Source organism: Parasteatoda tepidariorum, chromosome 2 (assembly GCF_043381705.1).
Source record: "Parasteatoda tepidariorum isolate YZ-2023 chromosome 2, CAS_Ptep_4.0, whole genome shotgun sequence".
Lineage (NCBI taxonomy): Eukaryota > Metazoa > Arthropoda > Arachnida > Araneae > Theridiidae > Parasteatoda > Parasteatoda tepidariorum.
This window is the reverse complement of record NC_092205.1, coordinates 35,518,538-35,539,527: the sequence shown is the minus strand read 5'-3', so window position 1 is coordinate 35,539,527 and position 20,990 is coordinate 35,518,538. Positions and strand designations below refer to the sequence as shown.

General features: G+C 28.7%; 1 protein-coding gene across 1 annotated transcript in view; it reads right to left on the bottom strand.

Moving 5' to 3' along the window:
* Positions 1 to 13,570, bottom strand: part of LOC107449877 (pancreatic triacylglycerol lipase) — a 30,105-nt gene extending 16,535 nt beyond the window's left edge. The window contains exons 1-4 of the mRNA XM_071177440.1: positions 13,216 to 13,570; positions 8,429 to 8,700; positions 4,075 to 4,221; positions 2,753 to 2,861 (exon numbers count right to left, since the gene is read on the bottom strand). Of these exons, the coding sequence (XP_071033541.1) occupies positions 2,753 to 2,861; positions 4,075 to 4,221; positions 8,429 to 8,700; positions 13,216 to 13,348 (661 nt within the window). The 5' untranslated portion in view covers positions 13,349 to 13,570. The remainder of the gene's footprint in view (positions 1 to 2,752; positions 2,862 to 4,074; positions 4,222 to 8,428; positions 8,701 to 13,215) is intronic.
* Between the last annotated feature and the right edge of the window lie 7,420 nt (positions 13,571 to 20,990).

Genomic DNA, 20,990 nt, shown 5'->3' with positions numbered 1-20,990 from the left:
ATTCGTATCAATCAGGCATCGCTGGTATTCGAATTCGGTTCACCTCATTGGAAGGCAAACGCTCAAACTCCTCAGCAACCACGACTCTCAGCTGATAGATTGAGAGACTTTTAATTTTAATGATACGGAATCCGTAAAAGCACACATTACGTAGGTAAACTGCTGAAATTCTTTATTTCGCAATTTAACGCTTTACCCTATTTAATCTGCGATTTTTAGCAGCAACACATACATTAAAATTAAAGATGTTCTGTTCAAAATCTTAAAGTTAAGCAGAAACACAAATTGTTATTGAATTTAAGAAAATTTAGCCATTTTTAACTTTTAACTGACTACATTTTTTAAATCTTAATCTGCCTTAACTAGTTAATAACGAACGTCGTTAAAAGAAAAAATGTTATTTATGGAAGGAAAGAAATTCGTTAGATCCGTGAAGAAGAAAAGAACTCCATAATAAGATGTGTACTTTACTATCCTTAATAAGTTAACACAAACTAAAAAGTTGAAAATGCACGATTTATTTTCTTCTTTTAAACTGTTCATTTAAGTTGCAGAACAGGAAGAGGATCGCACAAAGATAAAACGCGTTCAGAATAGTTGTCGGCGTAGCGTGTCAAAATTGCTTTTGCTCTACTGGTTTGAAAAAGAATTTTTTTCCTCGGCCATCGCTGTAACCATGACGGTAAACATTATTTAAGACTTAAGGACACCATGAAATAGCGTCTAATTAGTTTTTTGAAACAACATCTCAAAATTTGAAAGCAAATGTTAAAAAAAAATTATACTGTCAAAAGAAAAGAGGAAGAAATTTCAAATCTATTGAACAGTGGTTCCCAATTTTTTACGGCTACGGAAATCTAAATGATAGAGCATCTTTTAGTGGAACTTATATTATATATAATAGTTCCACTACACATTTAGTAAATATATAAATAACAGCTATGGACAGACTAACAAAAGAAAGACTACTCATTATTTTGATAATATTTAAGGTGATGAATGAAATTTTTTTCAATAATCGCTTTATCAAAAACTCTTAAAATAAAATATTTTAACTCTATCAGTTGAATTCGAATGCCTAGAGTGATATCTAGTCTAATTTTGAATTTATTTTCGGCCCTTTAATAAGCTGCAAATAAACAAAATAAGCTGAATTATAATTTTCGGAAGAGAAATCTTAGAAACGTTGAGATTAGTTATCAGAGAAACATAATTCGTTTTTCTTGAATTTGGTCATTTTATTTTGAATTTAAAAGTTCGACGAGAACTGCTGCAGGTTTTCATAAATTTTGCTATTTCTTTTCTTAATGGTATTTGACTTAAATAATTTTATAAAAATAACCAATATATCAACTATATTATGCTTCATTGTTTAGATATAAATATAAAAACAAGTTTCTTTTTGGTTTAAAAAAAAATAAACTTTCGGTGCTCCAGTGATCTTTCCATGGAACCATTGGGTTCCGCGGACATTAAATAGAGGGTGCGTCTCTCAATGAGGTGTCCAATGTTCGAATCACAGCGGTAGCTGGTTGATACGAATTTTGCTCCCGCCTCGCTCCGACCACATTGCTGGAGTAAAATATCTTCAGTGGTAAATGGTTGTTAGAGTCCCCTTACCATTGGGCTAACTGTGGTAGGTTTTCGTGGTTTTTCTCTCCATGTAAAGTAAATGTGAGTTAAGTCAATCAAAGAGTCCTTCACGAAGGTGAGTTTATCCAAATACTTGATCCAAAAATTCCCTTGTCTCCTGGGTTGGGTTTAAAATTACAAGGCTAAGGAGTTGAACATTAGTAGTCGTAAGGTCAGAATTGGGTTAACTGTTTAGCACCAGTTATAAAATTATATTAAATTAGAATATGGATTAATTACTAACGCATAACTTGTTATAATATTTTTATTTTCTAATTAATTTTATAAGGCATTTAATTTATTAACAATTTCCTACACGTTTTATTTATTAAATTATATTAATTCTTGAATGGTGAAAAATTTAGCAAAAATTAATACTTTAATACATTCTGAATGTGTTTTTTTTAATTCAAAATGTTAATTACATGTAAAATTTAATTATATTGTACAGCTAATGTAAAATCTGTTCCTCCAAAATTTTATTAATACTTTTACCTCTCAGTTGACATTTAATATTGATTTTTGAAACTACCTAATGAAATAAAAATAAATTCAGATCGATTAATAAAATAATATTTTTCTACGAAATATATAAGAAAAATGCATTCCTACTTTAGTATCTTGACTTTGAAACAGTTATGCATAGTTAGAGAATCGTTCATTCTTTACTTATATATTAATATGTATTGGGCTTTAAAACCAATATGAAATGAATAGGAAAAAGATAATTTACTCAAGACTGCAACTTTAGATATAAATTAGTTCCATTTTGATTTAGCTTGTATTTTTATAGGTGGCAAATAATCAAATAATTGTATTGCTAGTTCTCGCTAATCCACAGACAAACTACAAGATAATTTTGAAAGTAGACCAAACTGGGTGGCATAGGCAGCTAATTTTAAAATAAAACCTTAAAGTATTAAAAAAAAAAAATATGGCGTTTTATAATTTAAGAATAAAAATTCGAATAATTTTAAAAGACGTGTAAACGAAATTCCTTTCTGAACTGATGCAACAGTAGTTCTCAGTTTCTTTAAGAAAAGCAAATGTTTCTGAACCCGGAATCCATTTTCATATATATAATTTGGATATTTAAAATAAATCATTTCAAAATACGTACCTGTAATTCTTCCAAGTCTTTTTAACCTTTCTCCAGCATAACCAGCAACATGGGCTCCTAAACTGTGACCAATCAAGTGCATGGAAGTTAATGGTATGGAGTACACATCCTATTGAATTTTGAAATTTTAACTTCATATTTCAAATAAAACTAACCGATTATTCACGGTATACTCAGAGCATAGACACGATATATTGACAAAGATTTGCGCAGATAACCATTGAAAAATAAAACTTACAGAATTGAGAAATAAAACTTCATTTTTTTTCCAAATCTGATGCAAGATGTAACAGATTTGTACAACAGTATAATTCATACCATAAGAACGTGATCATTAAAAAGGATTGCTAAAAAAAGACTGCTTTAATTTCTTTATAAAATGTTTATATCACATAAAAAGATTTCGAATTTTATTTTTGATTGCTTTATTAAAAAAAAGTGAACCAAACGTAGTCTGGATGTTTAAGCAGTTTTAAAATGCAACAATCCAATGTTTTTGCTATATTTTATTTTATTTATTTATTTTTTTAAAAAAAGTTTAAATTCTCCAAAGCATGAAAACACAAAACAGGAATTATCCTTACATACAATTTGAAGTTAATTTCAAATTTTTGTGTTTGGGTTAATTTAAGGTTTAGTTTAAGTTGACTTCAAAAACAACCTTAATCAACCTCCAAAGGTTTATAAGCAAGGTGTATGAAGCTGTTTTATACATACTTGAGGTTGTTTAGAGGTTGATAGAAATCTATCTCAGTGCAACTAGCTTAGAGAAGTCATTTTTGAATTGTTTAGAGGTTGATAGAAATCTATCTTAGTGCAACTAGCTTAGAGAAGTCATTTTTGAATTGTTTAGAGGTTGATAGAAATCTATCTTAAAGCAACTAGCTTAGAGAAGTCATTTTTGAATTGTTTAGAGGTTGATAGAAATCTATCTTAGAGCAACTAGCTTAGAGAAGCCATTTTTGAATTGTATGGGTTATTTTTCTACGCATCAAGTAAATAAGTATATTTGAGGTGTGAATAATTTCGTCCGATTTCAACCAAAAGCATTGCTGAGATATGAGATTAAAATTAAGATTTATTGATGAGGTTATTTTTGGTGCAAAATATAACCTCTTTTTTTTTACCTTAGGTAAATTTTTTTACAATTATCAACCTCAAAAACACCTTATTTTTATGTAATGGTATATATTTGTGCCATACATTCTATAAAGCATTCAGATACAAAAAGACGCCAATGCATATTTACTTTTAGAAATATTGGTGCAAGTTCACGGATTTAGTTCATAATTTATTGGATTCATCAAAAAATAAATACTTACTTGTAAAATTTCAATGAAGTCAGCTAAAATGACCCCTACCATTCGAGCATTTGCTACAGCTTGCGTGTACGGAGGAGCAGCCCCAAAAACCCAGTCCACTGATATAACATTGAAATCATCTTTCGTCAACAATTCCCGGATCATATCCTAAACAATAATAATAATAATTAACAAACGCTATTGAATTAATAATCTATCAGTTGGAAAAGAAGATAATTACTGTTTTCGAGTTAGAATTAGAAAAATCAGTTTTGCTTGACTGATTCTTTTTTTCAATTTATTTATACATATTATTTTTTTTAGTTATTATTTTAACCATCCATTTTAAAATCTGATGATTTTTTTTTGGTTACTTTATGGTTTAGACTAACTTTGTAACCTTATGGGCTCACCGGGTCAAAAGTCAAAATTGTCTTTGAATTAATCAATAATTTTAAAATTTTTCCTCAAACAGCTTAAGCCTATAACAACTTCGTATTCGCCAGGAAATTTGTTATTTAGAGTAATTACATTTTGTTAGAATTTAATACATAATCTTACAATGCACCAATAAGAAAAATGAAAGAGAAAGATACTTACCACGTTTGTGTATACTGCTCAAATCTTATTATGAATGAAATAATGTTATGAATGAAATAAGTTCTCAGTTATTAAATAATGAAATATATAATTGAAAATATAAATTGCATAAAATTTCCGCATACTTTTCTTCTGCTGTATGAAGGTTGTTTATAAAAACTGGACATTATGTATTAATTTACCAGGAATAAAACACAATTATTTGCGTAAATATTTTGCGGGAGAGGGGATATTTTTGTATTTTCAGGAATGGCAAGTGTACTCAAAATTCTTATGAAAATAAGCCGTATATATTCACTGTGCGGTATAAATATTTTTGATTTTAATTGTGTACTTCCAACTGTAAAAAATATGTATATCAAACTTCATTAATTATTATATTAATAAAATTAATTTTACAACGCTTTATAAGTTTCTGTTTTCTATATACAGGGGTCTGTCCAGACATTTTGTGAAAGGTCCTGTTTTTGTAAAATTGTGAAAAGAACTTTTCATAATTTGTGGACATAAATAAGCGTTAAGTCACATTCTTTCAACCAGGGTCTTGCTTTTGTGAATTTGTGCAAATAGGGTCCTGTTATTGCAAAAATTGCTAAAAAAAACCTTTTCACGAAGTTTTTTAAGTGTAAATAAATACTAGATTCTGCTCAACAATTGCTGCTACTAAATTAGAGATGCAACATACAAATATTTGGTATTTAGCCTATTCTGCTCAACACAGAACATTCAGTTCGGACGAATAATGGAAACAAAATCACTCACATTTTTAATAATTTCAATTGACAAATTTTAAATAACACAACTTAGTAATGTATCAGTTTTAATGTGTTACGCATTAGGTAAACTTAAAGAATTCTAAAATTTATAATATTTTATTTAAAAAACTGCCCGAAATTAATTTTTATTTACATAATATTTATTAATTAATTTTATGAATAAATATAAATTGATCAATCATTTATTTACAAAAAAAAATTATGATTTAATATTAATAAGAATGCGCGCACGATGTCTGTAAAAGTTGAAATACTTTCTTAGAATACTACATTTGGAATTTAAACTTAGGGAATCATAGTTTGTCTCGAACCATCTTCCCCCCCGCTCCCCCGGGAAGGGTTTATTCGATTAACAAAACAATATTGAAGATAAACAAATTTGTGAAGGGTCCGATTAAAAGATAAATTATTTTGTGAAGGGTCCGTTTTTATGAAAAGATATTTTGTGAAGGATCCGTTAGCGAACCCAAATTTCTTCTAAACAGACGAAAGAAAAATATAGATTTTTATCTTTTTACACTTAAATCTAATATTGAGCCGTAATGGCACGGTGATTAAGGCACTGAGCTGCAAAGCGTAAAGAGCAAGGGCTCGATGACCGGAGATGGCTTGGAACCCACCCATCTAAAAGATTAATGGCACCAACTTCTCAGGAAAGTAAAAGTGGTCGGTGCATCAAGCTGATCATATCGCACTATCATGTCGTTGATCCCGAAATTGTGTAGCCTTAACATACTTAACCTTATTCTAAACAATTGCTAAGTGCCGAAAGTGCCTTTTACTTTTTCGTATTGAATTATCAAATCCTGTGATAGATTCATCGTTATTTAAAAAAAAAAGAAAAAAGAATCATTGTAGTTTGGTATTCATGGAATAAGCCTTAACCTCCTTGACCCCCAAGGCATATTATGGACTATTGTGGGAATGCTTACTTTTTTTAAAATCTAATATTACAGTCTTATTTACTTATTGTACTAAGTAAATTTCGATATCTATAAGGAAGTACGTATTTTCATTAAATATTCAATAACTCAAATTTAACTGTCGCAAATGCTCTTGAAACATTTTGAAATAAAACTTTTAAAAATTTAAATATGTTGCTAAAATCAAAGTTATTATTAAATACAAAAATAATTTTAAGAAAAGTGTTTTTGAAGCTGCCGAATAAAGTTATATTGACTGCATTCGCAAATCCGTATTATAAATTTAATAAAGCGAAATTTAAGGAAATAGTTATAAAAAAATTTTTTATTTTCAGTATGAAGTACATTACTATCTATATTCAAAAACACGCTAACAAAATCACTATTCGTTCAATACGTTATTTTGTCCTTTGATTAAGTTAAATCAATTAAGTTTAAATGTAAATTTAACCTTACTTGCGTTTTTGTTTATTTAAGCATGAATCCTTATTTTCAAACTAATGTTTCAGATACAACTAATATTTCATAAAAGAATTTATAATGATTTTATTTCCTTTTAATCAATCTCATCAAGTGACAAAATATTTACTTGCATAGTCTATTAATCATCTTAACGTGAACATTTTTTTAAATTCTTTATTAACTATTATGTTCCATTGTTTACATACAGTTTAAGGCCAGACAGCGTGAATTTATTATATCGATTAATTTATGTGTCAATTTCCCATCAAACAATAGTCATTTTTTAATATATTAAAAATAATAAAATCATAAAACTCTAGCTAAAATTATTTTTAAAAAAAACTACTTAACATTTTTTATTCTTTAGTAACTTTAATGTTCCGTTTTTCGCAATACAATATCGAATCGTGACAATTTATAGATACAATAAATGAACACATAAGTTTTTCGATAATTTGTAAAATAATTAAATGCATTTGAATTTTTTTTAAAAAAAGTTAAAACAATAAGACAAAAAAAACAGTCGGGTTTTCTAAACTAAATCTAATTTATTCTGTTTACATTTCAGAAAAGAATTTACAGTGATTTTATTTACCTTTTAATCAATCTCATCGAATGACAAGATATTTACCTACATAGTCTATTAAAGAAGTATGCATCATAAACAAGATCAAGGACAAAAACGAGAAAATACTTAATGTACTCTATCTAAATTTGAAAATAAATTTTAAAAAAAATAAAAATATAAAAATGGTTTAACATTTTTTAATTTTTTAGTCACTTTATTGCTCCGTTTTTCGCAGTTCAGTATCGAATCATTTCAATTTATCGATACAATTAATGAACACACAAGTTTTTTGATAATTTTTAAAATAATTAAATGCATTTTAGTTTTTAAAAAAATGTTAAAACAATGAGACAAAAAAAAAAATAAAAAAATAAAAAAACAACCGGGTTTTCTAAACTAAATCTAATTTATTCTGTTTACATTTCAGAAAAGAATTTAGAGTGATTTTATTTCCTTTTAATCAATCTCATCGAGTGACAAGATATTTACTTACATAGTCTATTAAAGAAGTATGCATAATAAACAAGATGAAGGACAAAAAACGAAAGAAGAAAAAAAGAAAATTCGCTCACCTGAATCCATTTCTGATGCGCATGCTCCAAGTATCCGTGAATGATAAACTTCACTTGCTGCTTCGGGTCAAAATACCGTTGCGTGAAACTGTCATTGCTTTCTGGACGTAATCTCTCAAAAAGATCGGGATTGTTTCGGGTCTTCAAGAAAAATTTTACATCCAACACATCCGGATGCAAGGGAAAGAGATTGACAGGACGATAGANATTTGTAAAATAATTAAATGCATTTTAATTTTTAAAAAAAAGTTAAAACAATAAGACAAAAAAAAAAACAGTCGGGTTTTCTAAACTAAATATAAATTATTCTGTTTATATTTCAGAAAAAAACTTATAACAGTTTTATTTCCTTTTAATCAATCTCATCGAGCGACAAGATATTTACTTACATAGTCTATTAAAGAAGTATGCATAATAAACAAGATCAAGGACAAAAAACGAAAGAAAAAAGAAAAGAAAAGAAAATTCGCTCACCTGAATCCATTTCTGATGCGCATGCTCCAAGTATCCGTGAATGATAAACTTCACTTGCTGCTTCGGGTCAAAATACCGTTGCGTGAAACTGTCATTGCTTTCTGGACGTAATCTCTCAAAAAGATCGGGATTGTTTCGGGTCTTCAAGAAAAATTTTACATCCAACACATCCGGATGCAAGGGAAAGAGATTGACAGGACGATAGATTGAAAGAAATGGTTCCCCAATAGAAAAGCATCCCCATCGGCCGTAACATCTTTGAAGAAGCAAATCTAAATATCAGAATACTAAAATAAGTGACTGAGGGTTCATTAAAAGTTTTTTTTTTTAATGAGAAAGATCTATTTGCTTTCTACTAAAGCCCTTTTTTATGTTTACATAATTCTGCAGCAGTGCGTAGTATAAAGAAAAAAGAAAAGAAGAAGAAAAAAACATAACAGCTAAATAACTTTTCATCTAACTGTCGAATTTTTTACGTACTAACATGCTATGTTCATGGTCTGAGAGGTGAACTTAAAATATGCTAATTTATTATAGCTCATATATTTTAAGTTACAAAACCAGGCATGAAGAAAGTACCGAGTTTGTGAGGGCTTTAGATTTCAGATTGTTTTGATCCTTATTAATTTTAAATAATAAAAAATTATAAAAAAAATTTTTGCACAAATAAAAAATTTATTTTAAAATTATGTATAAAAATTTAGTGATTTCATTAAAACGTTTTAAGGATATGGCGAAATAGGGAAAAAAAAAGTCTAAATTAACACACAAAGGTCGGAGAACAGCTCTCGTGGCTAAGACAGTTTCAAGTCCATCGAATAGAGAGTATATTTAGTCAAATAAAAAGTACGTTTTTCTGTTTCATTAGATCTGAAAATAACCACTCGCCGCGAGTCGAGTTAACAAAAAAAAGTGGTGGCTTAAATTAAATAAGCAATTGGTCACTTTTTTTTACCTTCTTTTTTTAAAAAAATGTATTATGGCGAATTGCCTTGCAGGGTGAAGTCAGGTCAGTATGTTGAACTAAATTTTTTCACACATTTATATTATCTTTATTATTAAACTAATTTTTTTATAGCCATAGACTACTTCTAATATGAATTTGTATTTAAAAAAATATAATTTAATTCAAGCAAAAAAAAAAAAAAAGAAGAAGAAGAAGCTATTATATTACTAGAACCTATCGGTATTGGTCACCAACTCATTTGTTTTGAGGAAAAAGTGGCTACTAAGCTATTAGAGTCCCCGACCACTGGTTACTAACAGAAATTTAAATTTTCAGGTCTATTCTATAACCTAAAATATTATCTGTACTAATAAACCATTTTTAAAGTCAATGCCTCGAACCATTAAGATTACATGTTAGTCCCTGAAAATCCAATTATTAATTATCCAATACTGGTAATTATTCAATGTTCTTTCTTTTATTTTGTGCACATTTACACTTCAAAACGTTGTTTCATTGAACTCTTAGAAATGAGAAAGATACGTCATTTAAAAGAAATGAACTTTGGCAAATATTAAATACTCTTAAATACTCTTTGCTCAAAATAATGTTTTTCATTCTCGTAGGCACACCGACAGCTTTCTCGACTTTTTACTGCATTGACTGAAATCTTACAAATTTGTGTACATTACTAAAGTAGTTTTCATTGTACTTTGTATTTTATTATTAGGTTTTTAATTTTTGATAAATAAATTCATAAAAATAATACCATGTAATTAATCAAAGAGAACGCAATGAAGAAACATCCTCCAATAAACGGAAACCTTATTAGCAATAAGCTGTTAGAGTTTTGGTTAAATCAGTTGAAAATCGAAGAATATTTGATTCACATATACAAATGTAGTAACTGGACATTTTTTTAATGTTTTCTTGCTGATGATTTTTGTAAAGATACTTTACTAGCCAAATTATCATAATAATTTGGTTAAATATTAAAATAAAAAACGCGAATTCAATATTTCTAAGCATGTTTCATTAACATCTCTCTATTTATGTGACCATTTTAGTATTTGATAGGGTTATTTACATGTTACTTTGAAAGTTTTGATTCAATATGATTATATTTACGCAGCCCTTATTTGAAATTTACACAAACTATTGTGTAAATTTAAAATACGGGAAAATCCTCTTTCATTATTTACTTTTATTTACCAGAACAGATTTGAATAGAAACCTCATCTAGTACAATACCGAAGTAACTGCGTATTTTGTCTAAATCGTATATTGTACATAATAGTACATTGTCTAAATCGTATATTGTACGTCGTAAAGAAAGAAAGAAAAAAGATATCACCTTAAAATAACCTTCCTTCGAATGATTGGATGTGTACGTACTAAATGTCAAGTTAGCCAATCAAAATGTTGATCTCAAATATTCTAAGTAATTATCACTAACAATTCCTTAATATACAGAATTTTGTTTTTGTATGGATGTTAGAGGTTTTAACCCTTTCATTGTCACTTCTAACGAGAAAATTCAATCATTAGAACAAAAGTTATTTTGGGTATTAACCTGTTTTCGCTCACTGTACAATCATTGCTATAAAATTCTTGCTCAAACATTCCGATTTTGATATAACATTACAGATATTCTCTAAGCATGTACATGAACCCTTTAAAAACAATTACGAATTCATGAAAATAATTTATAAAATAATTTATGACTTTTAAAAACATCATGTTCCAACAAGTTCTGTTAAAATTATCATATAAATTTGGCCAGTACGAAGTTTGTAAGGTACAATCATAATATATTTAAGTTTCATAATTTATTTCATAGAAGTGTGTACCACTGTATTAGCTTTCCCATAGTTAAAATTTCAGTAATCATTGATGACAAAAAGTAATTAATTTTTTTAAGCGTTTGTATTGAAATAAGTTTTTGAACCATTTTCAACATTATGCCACGATTTTTTCTCCCTTTTTCTTTCTTTTTTTCTCCCATATTTATTTTTTAAGTACACCAAATTTTTAAATATATTCAGTTAATTTTAAAATTTTATATAAAAAAATCTTTAACTCTGTTCCCTGCGGTTAATTTACTTTCATTAACTTAAGCTAAATTTCTAAGAAATAGTTAGAAACTAAAAAGTTACTAATTTTTCCTTACATTAAAATTTAGAAAGAATTGAAAACTATAACTGTTCTAATATCATTATAAGTTAACAAAATATATAAAATAAGTAATTCTGATAGATAAGTTTTGAGTGGTTAGGTTGAGTGGTTAGGTCTTCAAATTATATTCTAATTACGTTTAATTTTGTTTTTAATTATCTTAATAGTCTTTATGCTAAAAATACTGAATTCTGCGGTACAAAATATTCTAACAATCAATATAAGAAAAGTATTGAAAAGGAAAAATAATTTTTGTTTTCGCTTTTGAAGATTTCTTTGCCGAATAACATTTCAAGTTATTTAAATATGGACCTCGTTTGAAAAAAATTAGAAAATTTGCTGTTGAGTACTTGCACTTCAAGAAGAAGATCACGGATACCGACACATGTCACCTATGACGTCAGCGTCAGCTGATCGTTTATAAGCAAAATTTGTTTCAAAGTTGAATTAAGTTTCTCCACATAAGTTAGAATGCTAATTAACATTAAGTTAATATTAAGTTGTATTAAGTTAATGTTAAGTTGTATTAATTAACATTAAGTTAATAAAATACAGAGCTGTATCGCACATCGAAATTGCTGAAATATTATTCTTTCTCGTCTACGTCTTTTACTTAAATTAGATTTATAATTTATTTAAGAATTTTATTGTAACCGTGATATATTTTGGTTTTGTGTGCCTGGCAACTTCGATACATAGTTATTTTTTTAAAGTTCTACACGGTTTCCTGCCTGTCTTCGTGTTAAGTAAGAAATATATGATTAAATAATTAAAATGTTTGTGAAAGAATCCTTGTGAAAGAATATAGAATGTGTCACTTAAGAGAATTGATACTAGGCGGGCTTGGTTTACTCGAAATATAATGGAAAGAACAGTTTCTAACTTAAACAAATGCCACGTTTCAATAGCCAATTAGGTTCGAGATACCCACACTACGTTGCTTGCAGGTATCCCATTTACAAACTATTTATTTACTCAAAATAGTTATACAGTTACAAAAAGGGTGGTTAACAATATCATGGCAATTTTTGAAGGACACAAGCGATTTGGTTTATTAGAAAGATCACTAAAGCACTCGTTTGAAAAATCATTTAAAAATCGTTTTCTTAGAAGAAAAAAAACAATTGTTTTTCAAGCGAAGTTTTATTAATTTAAATGAATTTGCGAGTATGCTATTAACATATTTAACCTGAGTAATCCAATAGAATATTCTTCGATAAACAAATAAAAATAATTATTCATTTGAACGATATTTGATTTATTCCTTTCAATCAACGTAACCAGCATACATTTGAGAACAGTTCAAATATGGTTGAAGTTTTAATTTTTAAAATATTACTACTCATTTAAAAAAAATATTGGACTTTCAGAAATATGACTATGCTTGCACAATTACAATCTACAAAAGTAAGCAAATGGCTATAAATAAATTGCTCACCTTTTTGTACTTTCAATGAATCCAACTTAACATAATAAACCAACAAATAGAATTTAAAATTATGTTTCCAAGAGAAATTAAAAAAGTATAAACAATCAATTGAACGAGCCCCGAAGCCTCAATGAACAACCTTGACCGACTGATTTCACGGTCACATCCGGAAACAATGTGATCCGTTTTGATTAATCGATCATTAACCCCTTTTTAATTTGAATCTAAATCGCTTACCTGGGTCAGGAGGTGCGAGAAGAGGGGGTGGAACCCCCACATTTGCAGACGATTCAGTTACATCCTCTTCTGGCCGTGACAAAGCAGAATGTAAAACAATCAGCACTGTTAAGTAAAGTAGATGAATGCCCATCGAATCTTGGCTGATTGTACTTAGAAGACTGAAATGCCTCTTTTTTACCTTCAGGGCGGAAAAAAAGCGAGACTCATCTCACCCTCTATTCGTGCGACTTTTGCAAAGGTTGCTTTGCCGCTATGGTTCAATTTAGTTTGTTCACTTTTTTGCTTATTAGTTTTTTTAAATCTTCTTATTTTATGAAGATTCCTTTTCTCGCCAAATCTTTTGCACGTTTTCGCCAAGATGAAGAAAAGATAAATGTTTTTAAAGCAGGTTATTGGCGGAAAATTATTATCCTTTTGTTTTTAATTTTTGATTTTAAGTCACGTAGTTCAAAATCAGAAAGTTGGCAAAATTTAGTGACAGTGTGTTTGTTTGAATATTTTGTGACACTTCTGAAAAAAATCGACGATAATTTGCACTTTTAAACCCATTTACGCCTATCGTTTTTTTTTTCAAGGCTAGTTTTTTTTTTCAAAAGAAATTTTTTTTTTATATTCAACTTTTTCTTTTTAAAAGAAACTAGGTAATGCTGTGTGCTATAATACATTAATAACATAAATATGCATGCATATTTTAATCTGAAGTCAAAGTACAGTGCCTTTTTAAGTATAATCCAATATTAGTCATTTTTCTAACCGTTGGCGACAGATGAAAGTGACAAAATATTAGATGTATTTTTAAAATTAAATATAGATAGCATTGTAATTCTTTGCTTTCATTCATACAACAAACCATCAAATTACGAATGATTAAAATACAAACTTATCATTTGTAATATTTATTTTATAACTTATATATTTGAGTTTTCAAAAAAAATAAATAACAAAGACATCTTGCCTTTACCAGTTTGAAATACTGCGAAATTTTCTACAAATTTAAGTTAGAGTTAACTTAGAATTAAATTAGAGTTAACGGGGAAAAAAAAGAGTGTGGGTGTAAACATTAAGTGCCAACCATCAGTGCCAAATTATTAATTTTGATTTATTTATGGTCAAACCAACATAAAAATATTTCATAATGTGTTACCAACATTATTAAATATAAAACCAAAAACCAGTTACGTTTTTTTAGACTGACCCTTTCAATTCTAAGCTTCTCCCTATAAAAGTGGAATTTTCATTTATTTTGCTGGGGGTGCTCCATTTTTCCATTTCTTACTGTAAATCTTGAGATTATTTAAAGGTTTTGCTTTAAGCTTTGCGTCCAAAAACTTTAAAAATTTGAAATTCGTATAATCTACCTTGTATGTGTAGAGCTGACACAAAAAAAAAGTTTTTAGAATATTTACATACAATTAAATAATCAAAATTTAAAAAAAAAAAAACATTTTCGAAGTTTTATAGTCCTCGAAGACCATTTCTGTTAAAGAATAATAAAATAATTTGATAAGGAGAGGATTTAAGAGAGAAAAAGAAGAATGAAGAAGGCTTAACAGCCAAATGTTGTTTCTCACTTTAAAAAGAAAAATGTTTAACTTGAAAAAGAGATCTCTTTTGAGAAGAAGCGAATTGTGACGAAGGGTCGTAGAGGACTCGAGAGGAGTGTGACCCTACCCAAATAGGCTGTCAACCTCAAAATGAACGTGAAAGCCGACATCCACCATTTAAACTAGTATGATGGGCACTCGTCCCGTTCTTTTAAACTGACGGGATCATTTCAAAAAAAATATCGACCCCAGGAATAACGAACGAAATTTATAGAAATATGTGCGTATAGTGCATTTATTAAGTACCACATTCTCAATCGCTTAGACTTACAAAGACGTGTTAAAGTATCAAGCGTAGCAGTTGAATGGAACACTTATTTTGAAAAATAACAGTTTAATGAATGTGAGAATGTTAATTGTTTTTGTTCTTAATTAATATTTAATATGCCCTCCATTCGAATTTAAAACTAGTTTCACTCGCTTTGGCATAGATTTTCACAGGCTTTTACAGTTTTCGACAATTTCTTTATCTTAATACCATACTTAATTAAATAGTGACCATATACATACGTCAGCATTTAGGCAATGAGAAATTTTGTTCTTGCCCAAGATAAAAATCTTAAAATATAATTATTGAATAAGGAATAATAAAAATTAGAAAAAAATTTAGTATACAGAATTTTTCTAAAGTTACGTTTAGTATATTTTGATTTGATAACTGATTTTCTTTTATTATAAAAACAATTACTGAAAGTTTTGAACTAAAATTGCAACAGTCAATTAAAAAAGTTTGGTGGACTTAACATTTCCTTAAATGCTGACAGTATGAGGAATTAGAACTTAAAAGCATAAATAAATTGACAGAGATTATTATTTCTTGCAAAATTTTTGTCTTTTTCGATAGCATCTTAATTAATTTTATTAATTTAGTAATACAGTACGTTTTTTTTCGTCCACAGCTTTTTAAAGATTTCCTTTGAGTTCTGCTTCCTTTGACTTACGCGACGACAAACATCAGCCATCATTTCTTCAGTTAAGTTGACTTCTTTAAAATTACTTTTTGAGATTGCACTTTTTAACCTTTCATTAGTTTCCCGAAATAGGTTTTTATTTAATTTTTTTTATAGTTGCTTTCTACTCCGATGTTATGTTTTGAATGTCTGTTTTTACCTTCTTTATAATTGTATTTTCTTCTGTTTCCGCAGTTCTTTTTAATAAAGTGTTCTTTAATAATTAAATTTTTTGTTCTTCGCTGAACATTTTATAACTGTGATGTGCATTGTGAACCAATTTTAATTAGCGCTTTAGTTACAGAAGCACTAACAGGATCATTATTAAACATCTTTAAGCCATCCATTACTTTTAATTCTATAAAAATTAGTCAGTTTTCGACAATTTTTCAGTGCTCGTGAAAAAAATTGCGACTATTTTACTAAAAAAGTTACTTTGCATGCAAAAGTGACCTTACCTCAAAATCATAATGACTTTACCTGAAGAAAAAAAAAAAGAAGACTAGTAGTGACCTGCTGGGATTATGATCTACGGAGGTCAACAGTCACTATGTACACTTCGTTTCTGAATTTATTTTTTTTCCTTTAGTTGTGGCAAGGAGTTATATTTTGCTGAATATTTAATCTTTAGATGGAAATCTCTTGTTTAACTTTCGCATACTCCCTTTTTGCCATTATTTTCTTTCTCTGTTCATCATTTCTTCAACAGGAACAAATGACCCTACGACATGGTAGAACAAACTCAAAATATTTTCTTTTCCTAGATCAGAAAATCACGAAATTTAGCCCTGATTCAATTAAAACTTTCCGGTAAACTTACTACTGTTTCAATTTATCCAATAATAACACATAATTAAATAAAAATCAACTGCATTTTTCAGATTTTCCTCAGGAAATGAAAATGTGGATAAGTTCTTCCGTGAATTTTCTAAGAAGAAATAAGAGTATTGATATATATAGTCTTAGTTCAAGTTAGCCATCTTACAAAAAGTGGGATGAAAAAAAAGTTCTAACAATGACAGCGTTTTTACCAGAGAGATAGTCCGTGGATAAGAGTAAAATAAAATTATACATTATTCCCACTATCATTTTTAAAATATAAAAAAAAAAAAAAGAATTCAATACATGTCTCTAAATTAGAACAACCGGGTATCTCGAAAATATTTTCGCTATTTTTTGCTAGATAGGAAACCAGAAATATTCATTCTCACCGACGTTAGTCAACCGATAGCAGGCTGAAAAAAATTTAAATAAAAGTTTTCTGTTGCTTGTTAAACCATTCCGACTGAAATATTTAAATGATAGAATGTTAATTTTTCAAATCATCAATTATTTTCGGGACACTCTAGGGTCCTTTCGAGACAATATAGAGTTAGTTTATGCATTTGAGTTATGATTTTAAAGAGATTTCAGCATATTTTGTCCGCAGGGACTTTTTACAATGGACACTTGAATTTCACGGTAATAAATTTTTACAAAAGACGTAAATTAATAATACTATATAAAGAAAAATCAAAGGATATTTTTTCTTCATCATCACAAGTCTATTTGCCAAATTTATCCACACATTTCTCCACAACAAACAAGTGGAAGGCAGAAGTTCTCTCTCCGTTGAATAGTTGTTTTTTTCTAAGTGCTAATCACGACTTTTTATTTACGCGTATTTACTATAACTTCTTCTGAAACACCCTTTATTTTTCATTTCAGTGATATCCGCAAATAAAGCGCTGGTATATTTTTTAATACTTCCTTTTGTACATTATTGTAAGAAAAATTTTTATAATTGCTTACAAATATTTGTAGTGCTCTATGATTACGGAGTATATAAAAATTTAATATTTTATGTAAAAATAAGAGGTAAAAACAATGAACAATTCTTCTTCCTCGATAAGTAATTATTGTTTTTTTACGACAAGCGTCACTAAAATTTTGAACCTAAATGAAAAGTAAGATTTACTAATAAACATGCAAATATTTTTTTTATTAATGTTATTCTTTTACTTTATACACTTACACATAAAAATGAATAGTATGAAAAAATTACATACCATAGATTTTTATTTAAATATAATATGCATATAGGGCAAAACCCTCTAAGAGTCCGTGAAACCTAACAAAAGCAAATTGTGACTAAGGTCAAGCACATGAAAACTTAAATATTTTTCCCCTTTATTAAAATCTTTTAAGAAGAAATATTTGTTCATCTAATGCTTGTTTGATATTAACAACTTTGCTTCCAGCGGGTTCTATCTTTGTAAGAAAGAAAACCAATGAAATTAAACGAGAAAAAGACAGCATTGTATTATCAAAACCCTTAGAAGAAAGCGAGTGTTTACATCTGGTGGAGTAGTTCAAAGGTAAAAGGTTTTATACTTGAGAAAAATAGTTACAAAGTAAAGTCATTAGCTACGGATGCATTGCTTTTAAAAACATGAAAAGCCTCCCAAAAATCTAAGTCTACTGAAAAAATCAATTTTGAATGATGAAGTGAAATTTGCAATTTTAGAGCGAAATTTTAGCAATAGATGAACGATAAAATAAAATTTGGTTTTAGTCATTCACAAAGCAGCCTAAAAGGTTTTTCCCAACGAAATTCGCGATTTTTTGTTGAAGAAATGCAAGATAAGACCAATTTTATACTGAACGATTTGTCAAAAGAACAAAATCATAGTCAAATTACTTCCAAAATTACGGCAAAAATAGAGAAACCCACTAGCTGAAAACGGAAAATGACACATCAATTTTTTAAACAACTATCATTTGCAGACTCAAGTACTTTAACAACTTTCTCAACTGAAAGTTATTCACTCTGTGCACAAGATTACTGGATTTCTAATAAATGTAGCTAAAAATAGGTAATTTCAGTAAAGCCTGTAATTCAGCAAGCCTTCAGTAAAATAGGTAAATTTCAGTAAAGCCTGTTGCAAAAAATTAAATCCATACTAGCCTCTCAATATTTAAAAAAAAAAATGGGGGGGGTGGACAAAATAAATTCTTTTATAATAATCCAAAAAAGTAAGTTTTTTTTCCCTTGAACATTAAAAAAAAAAACTTAAGCACTGTTAACGGTGCTTAACTTTCCATTACATTTAGTTTTGCTGCATATGAACTATAAGTCATTTCATTATAATGAACTTGAATTAACGAGGGTGAGTAAAAATATGTATAGAGAGTACGATGGAATAAAAATATTAAATATTTGAGAATTTCTTCGAATATTATTAACTGTTAAACTTGCAGTAAAAAATAACATGTCGACCACAGCAATGCAATTTCAGAGTTGAAATCTGACGTGCTTAAAAGGTAATTCTTATTTAAGAACTTAACATGATAAATCTTAACCTTTATTTAGATTGAAATTTTTAAAAATGTAAAAGCCTAAACTCACGAGGTAAAAATAGTTTCCTGTTTCAACTATTATAGAGATTCTCATTAACAAGTGAAATGACTTCTCATTTATTTTCTTATTGAGTCACACAATTAGTATTCCCAAGTTAATTTTTCTTTTCCAATTACAGTTGATTATTTGTCTAATAAAAGCAATCATTCATCACTAACGATTAACATATTAACAAAATGTTATTACATATTATAATACTAGTAATATATTATATTAACAAAAAAGAAATTGTTTTTTTTTTTTTTTTGAGGAAAATATTGGCTGAAAAAAACAATGATGAATGACAAGCAATCATGGTGATTGGCGAGTCAAAGAATATACATAGGGAGGGAAGTCTATTTTCCATAGACATAATGTAAACCACCGCACCAAGACTATATTCCATAGATTTGTTGCGGTCCCTATGTGTAAAAGAAAAAATAACATTTAAGGGCACAGCAGTAGTTCTTGAAACGGGTTTCTGCCAATCCACTACTGGAATTGAAGAAGGGTTGGGGAGAAGAGGAAAAGTTTTTACTTTTTATACATTTTCACACCATTGATAAACAGTACTATACTATTAATTAAGATATTTCTTTGAGAATATTTTTATTATCCATATTAGATGAATATACGAACTCATTTTGACATAAAAAGAAAATTATGGTGAGGGAAACAGCATTTTGCTTACCCTTCAAGTTGTTTTATTGGTAGAGCAGGCCTCACCAAAGAGTTTCAAATGTTAGTTACGTATTTGAAGTTCTGGACTTCTTTCTATATTCTTTGGTCCAGTGGAGTGAGAGAGGGGCAGAACCTCTACGTAATTCAAAAATATACTTTTTATATTAATTCCTCTAAGCTGCTGAGGTTTATAACGAGTGCATATTTGACTATAATAAAATTGGTTTCAAGTCACTAACATGATTTTTTAAAACTTTCATTGCCCATACTAGATTTCATAGTATTGTTTTTCCTTAATACTTCAGATCTAAGCAAAATGAAATTTAAAAAAAAAATTTGAATTATTTCACAAGTCTTTACATTTAAATAATGTCAGTGTTAAGTTAAACACTAACTCTGAACTTTACAGCACATTCAGCGAACCGGACATTCTGAAATACCATAAGATCCAGCGCATGGAATGGGCCGGACACATTGTAAGAATGAATGATGACAGAACAACTAAAAGAATCTTTTTGGCAAGGCCAACTGGAGTTAGAAAGAGAGGCAGACCCCAACTGAGATGGGCGGATTGCCTCCAAAGGGACTTCACAATCAAGGTCAGAGACTGGAAAGCCGTGGCACGCAGAAGAAAGGACTGGTGCAGTCTTCTTGAGAAAGCCAGGGTCCACCGAGGACTGTCGAGCTACTGATGATGATGTTAAGTTAAACTCTCATAAAAAAATACTGAATCCTAAGTTAAATTTTACAGGGATGAGATTAGCCAAAACGCAAAAAAGCTGAATTTCCACGATAGTAAATTTTACGCAAGCGCAACCCTTTAATAATAAATTCCAGACAGTTTAAGGTAATAAAAAATGTGGCGACATACAATTGTGTACTAATCTATTATTATAAAAACGATCACATTGATACTTAACATTTAGTGAAAAAAAAAATTACCAATTGAAAAAATAAAGCTGGAAATTATATTTTTCCTCAGTTCACATAAGAGACAATTACTACTTGAAAAAGTACCTGGTTTAGCAAATTAAAACTACTGAGAATATATATTAATATTTTATTTCTTTTAATAAATACTGTTATGTGATTTACAGGAAATATATCAGTAATATTACTTTTTAAATTGTATTGGGGAAAAAAACTTTAACAATGGAC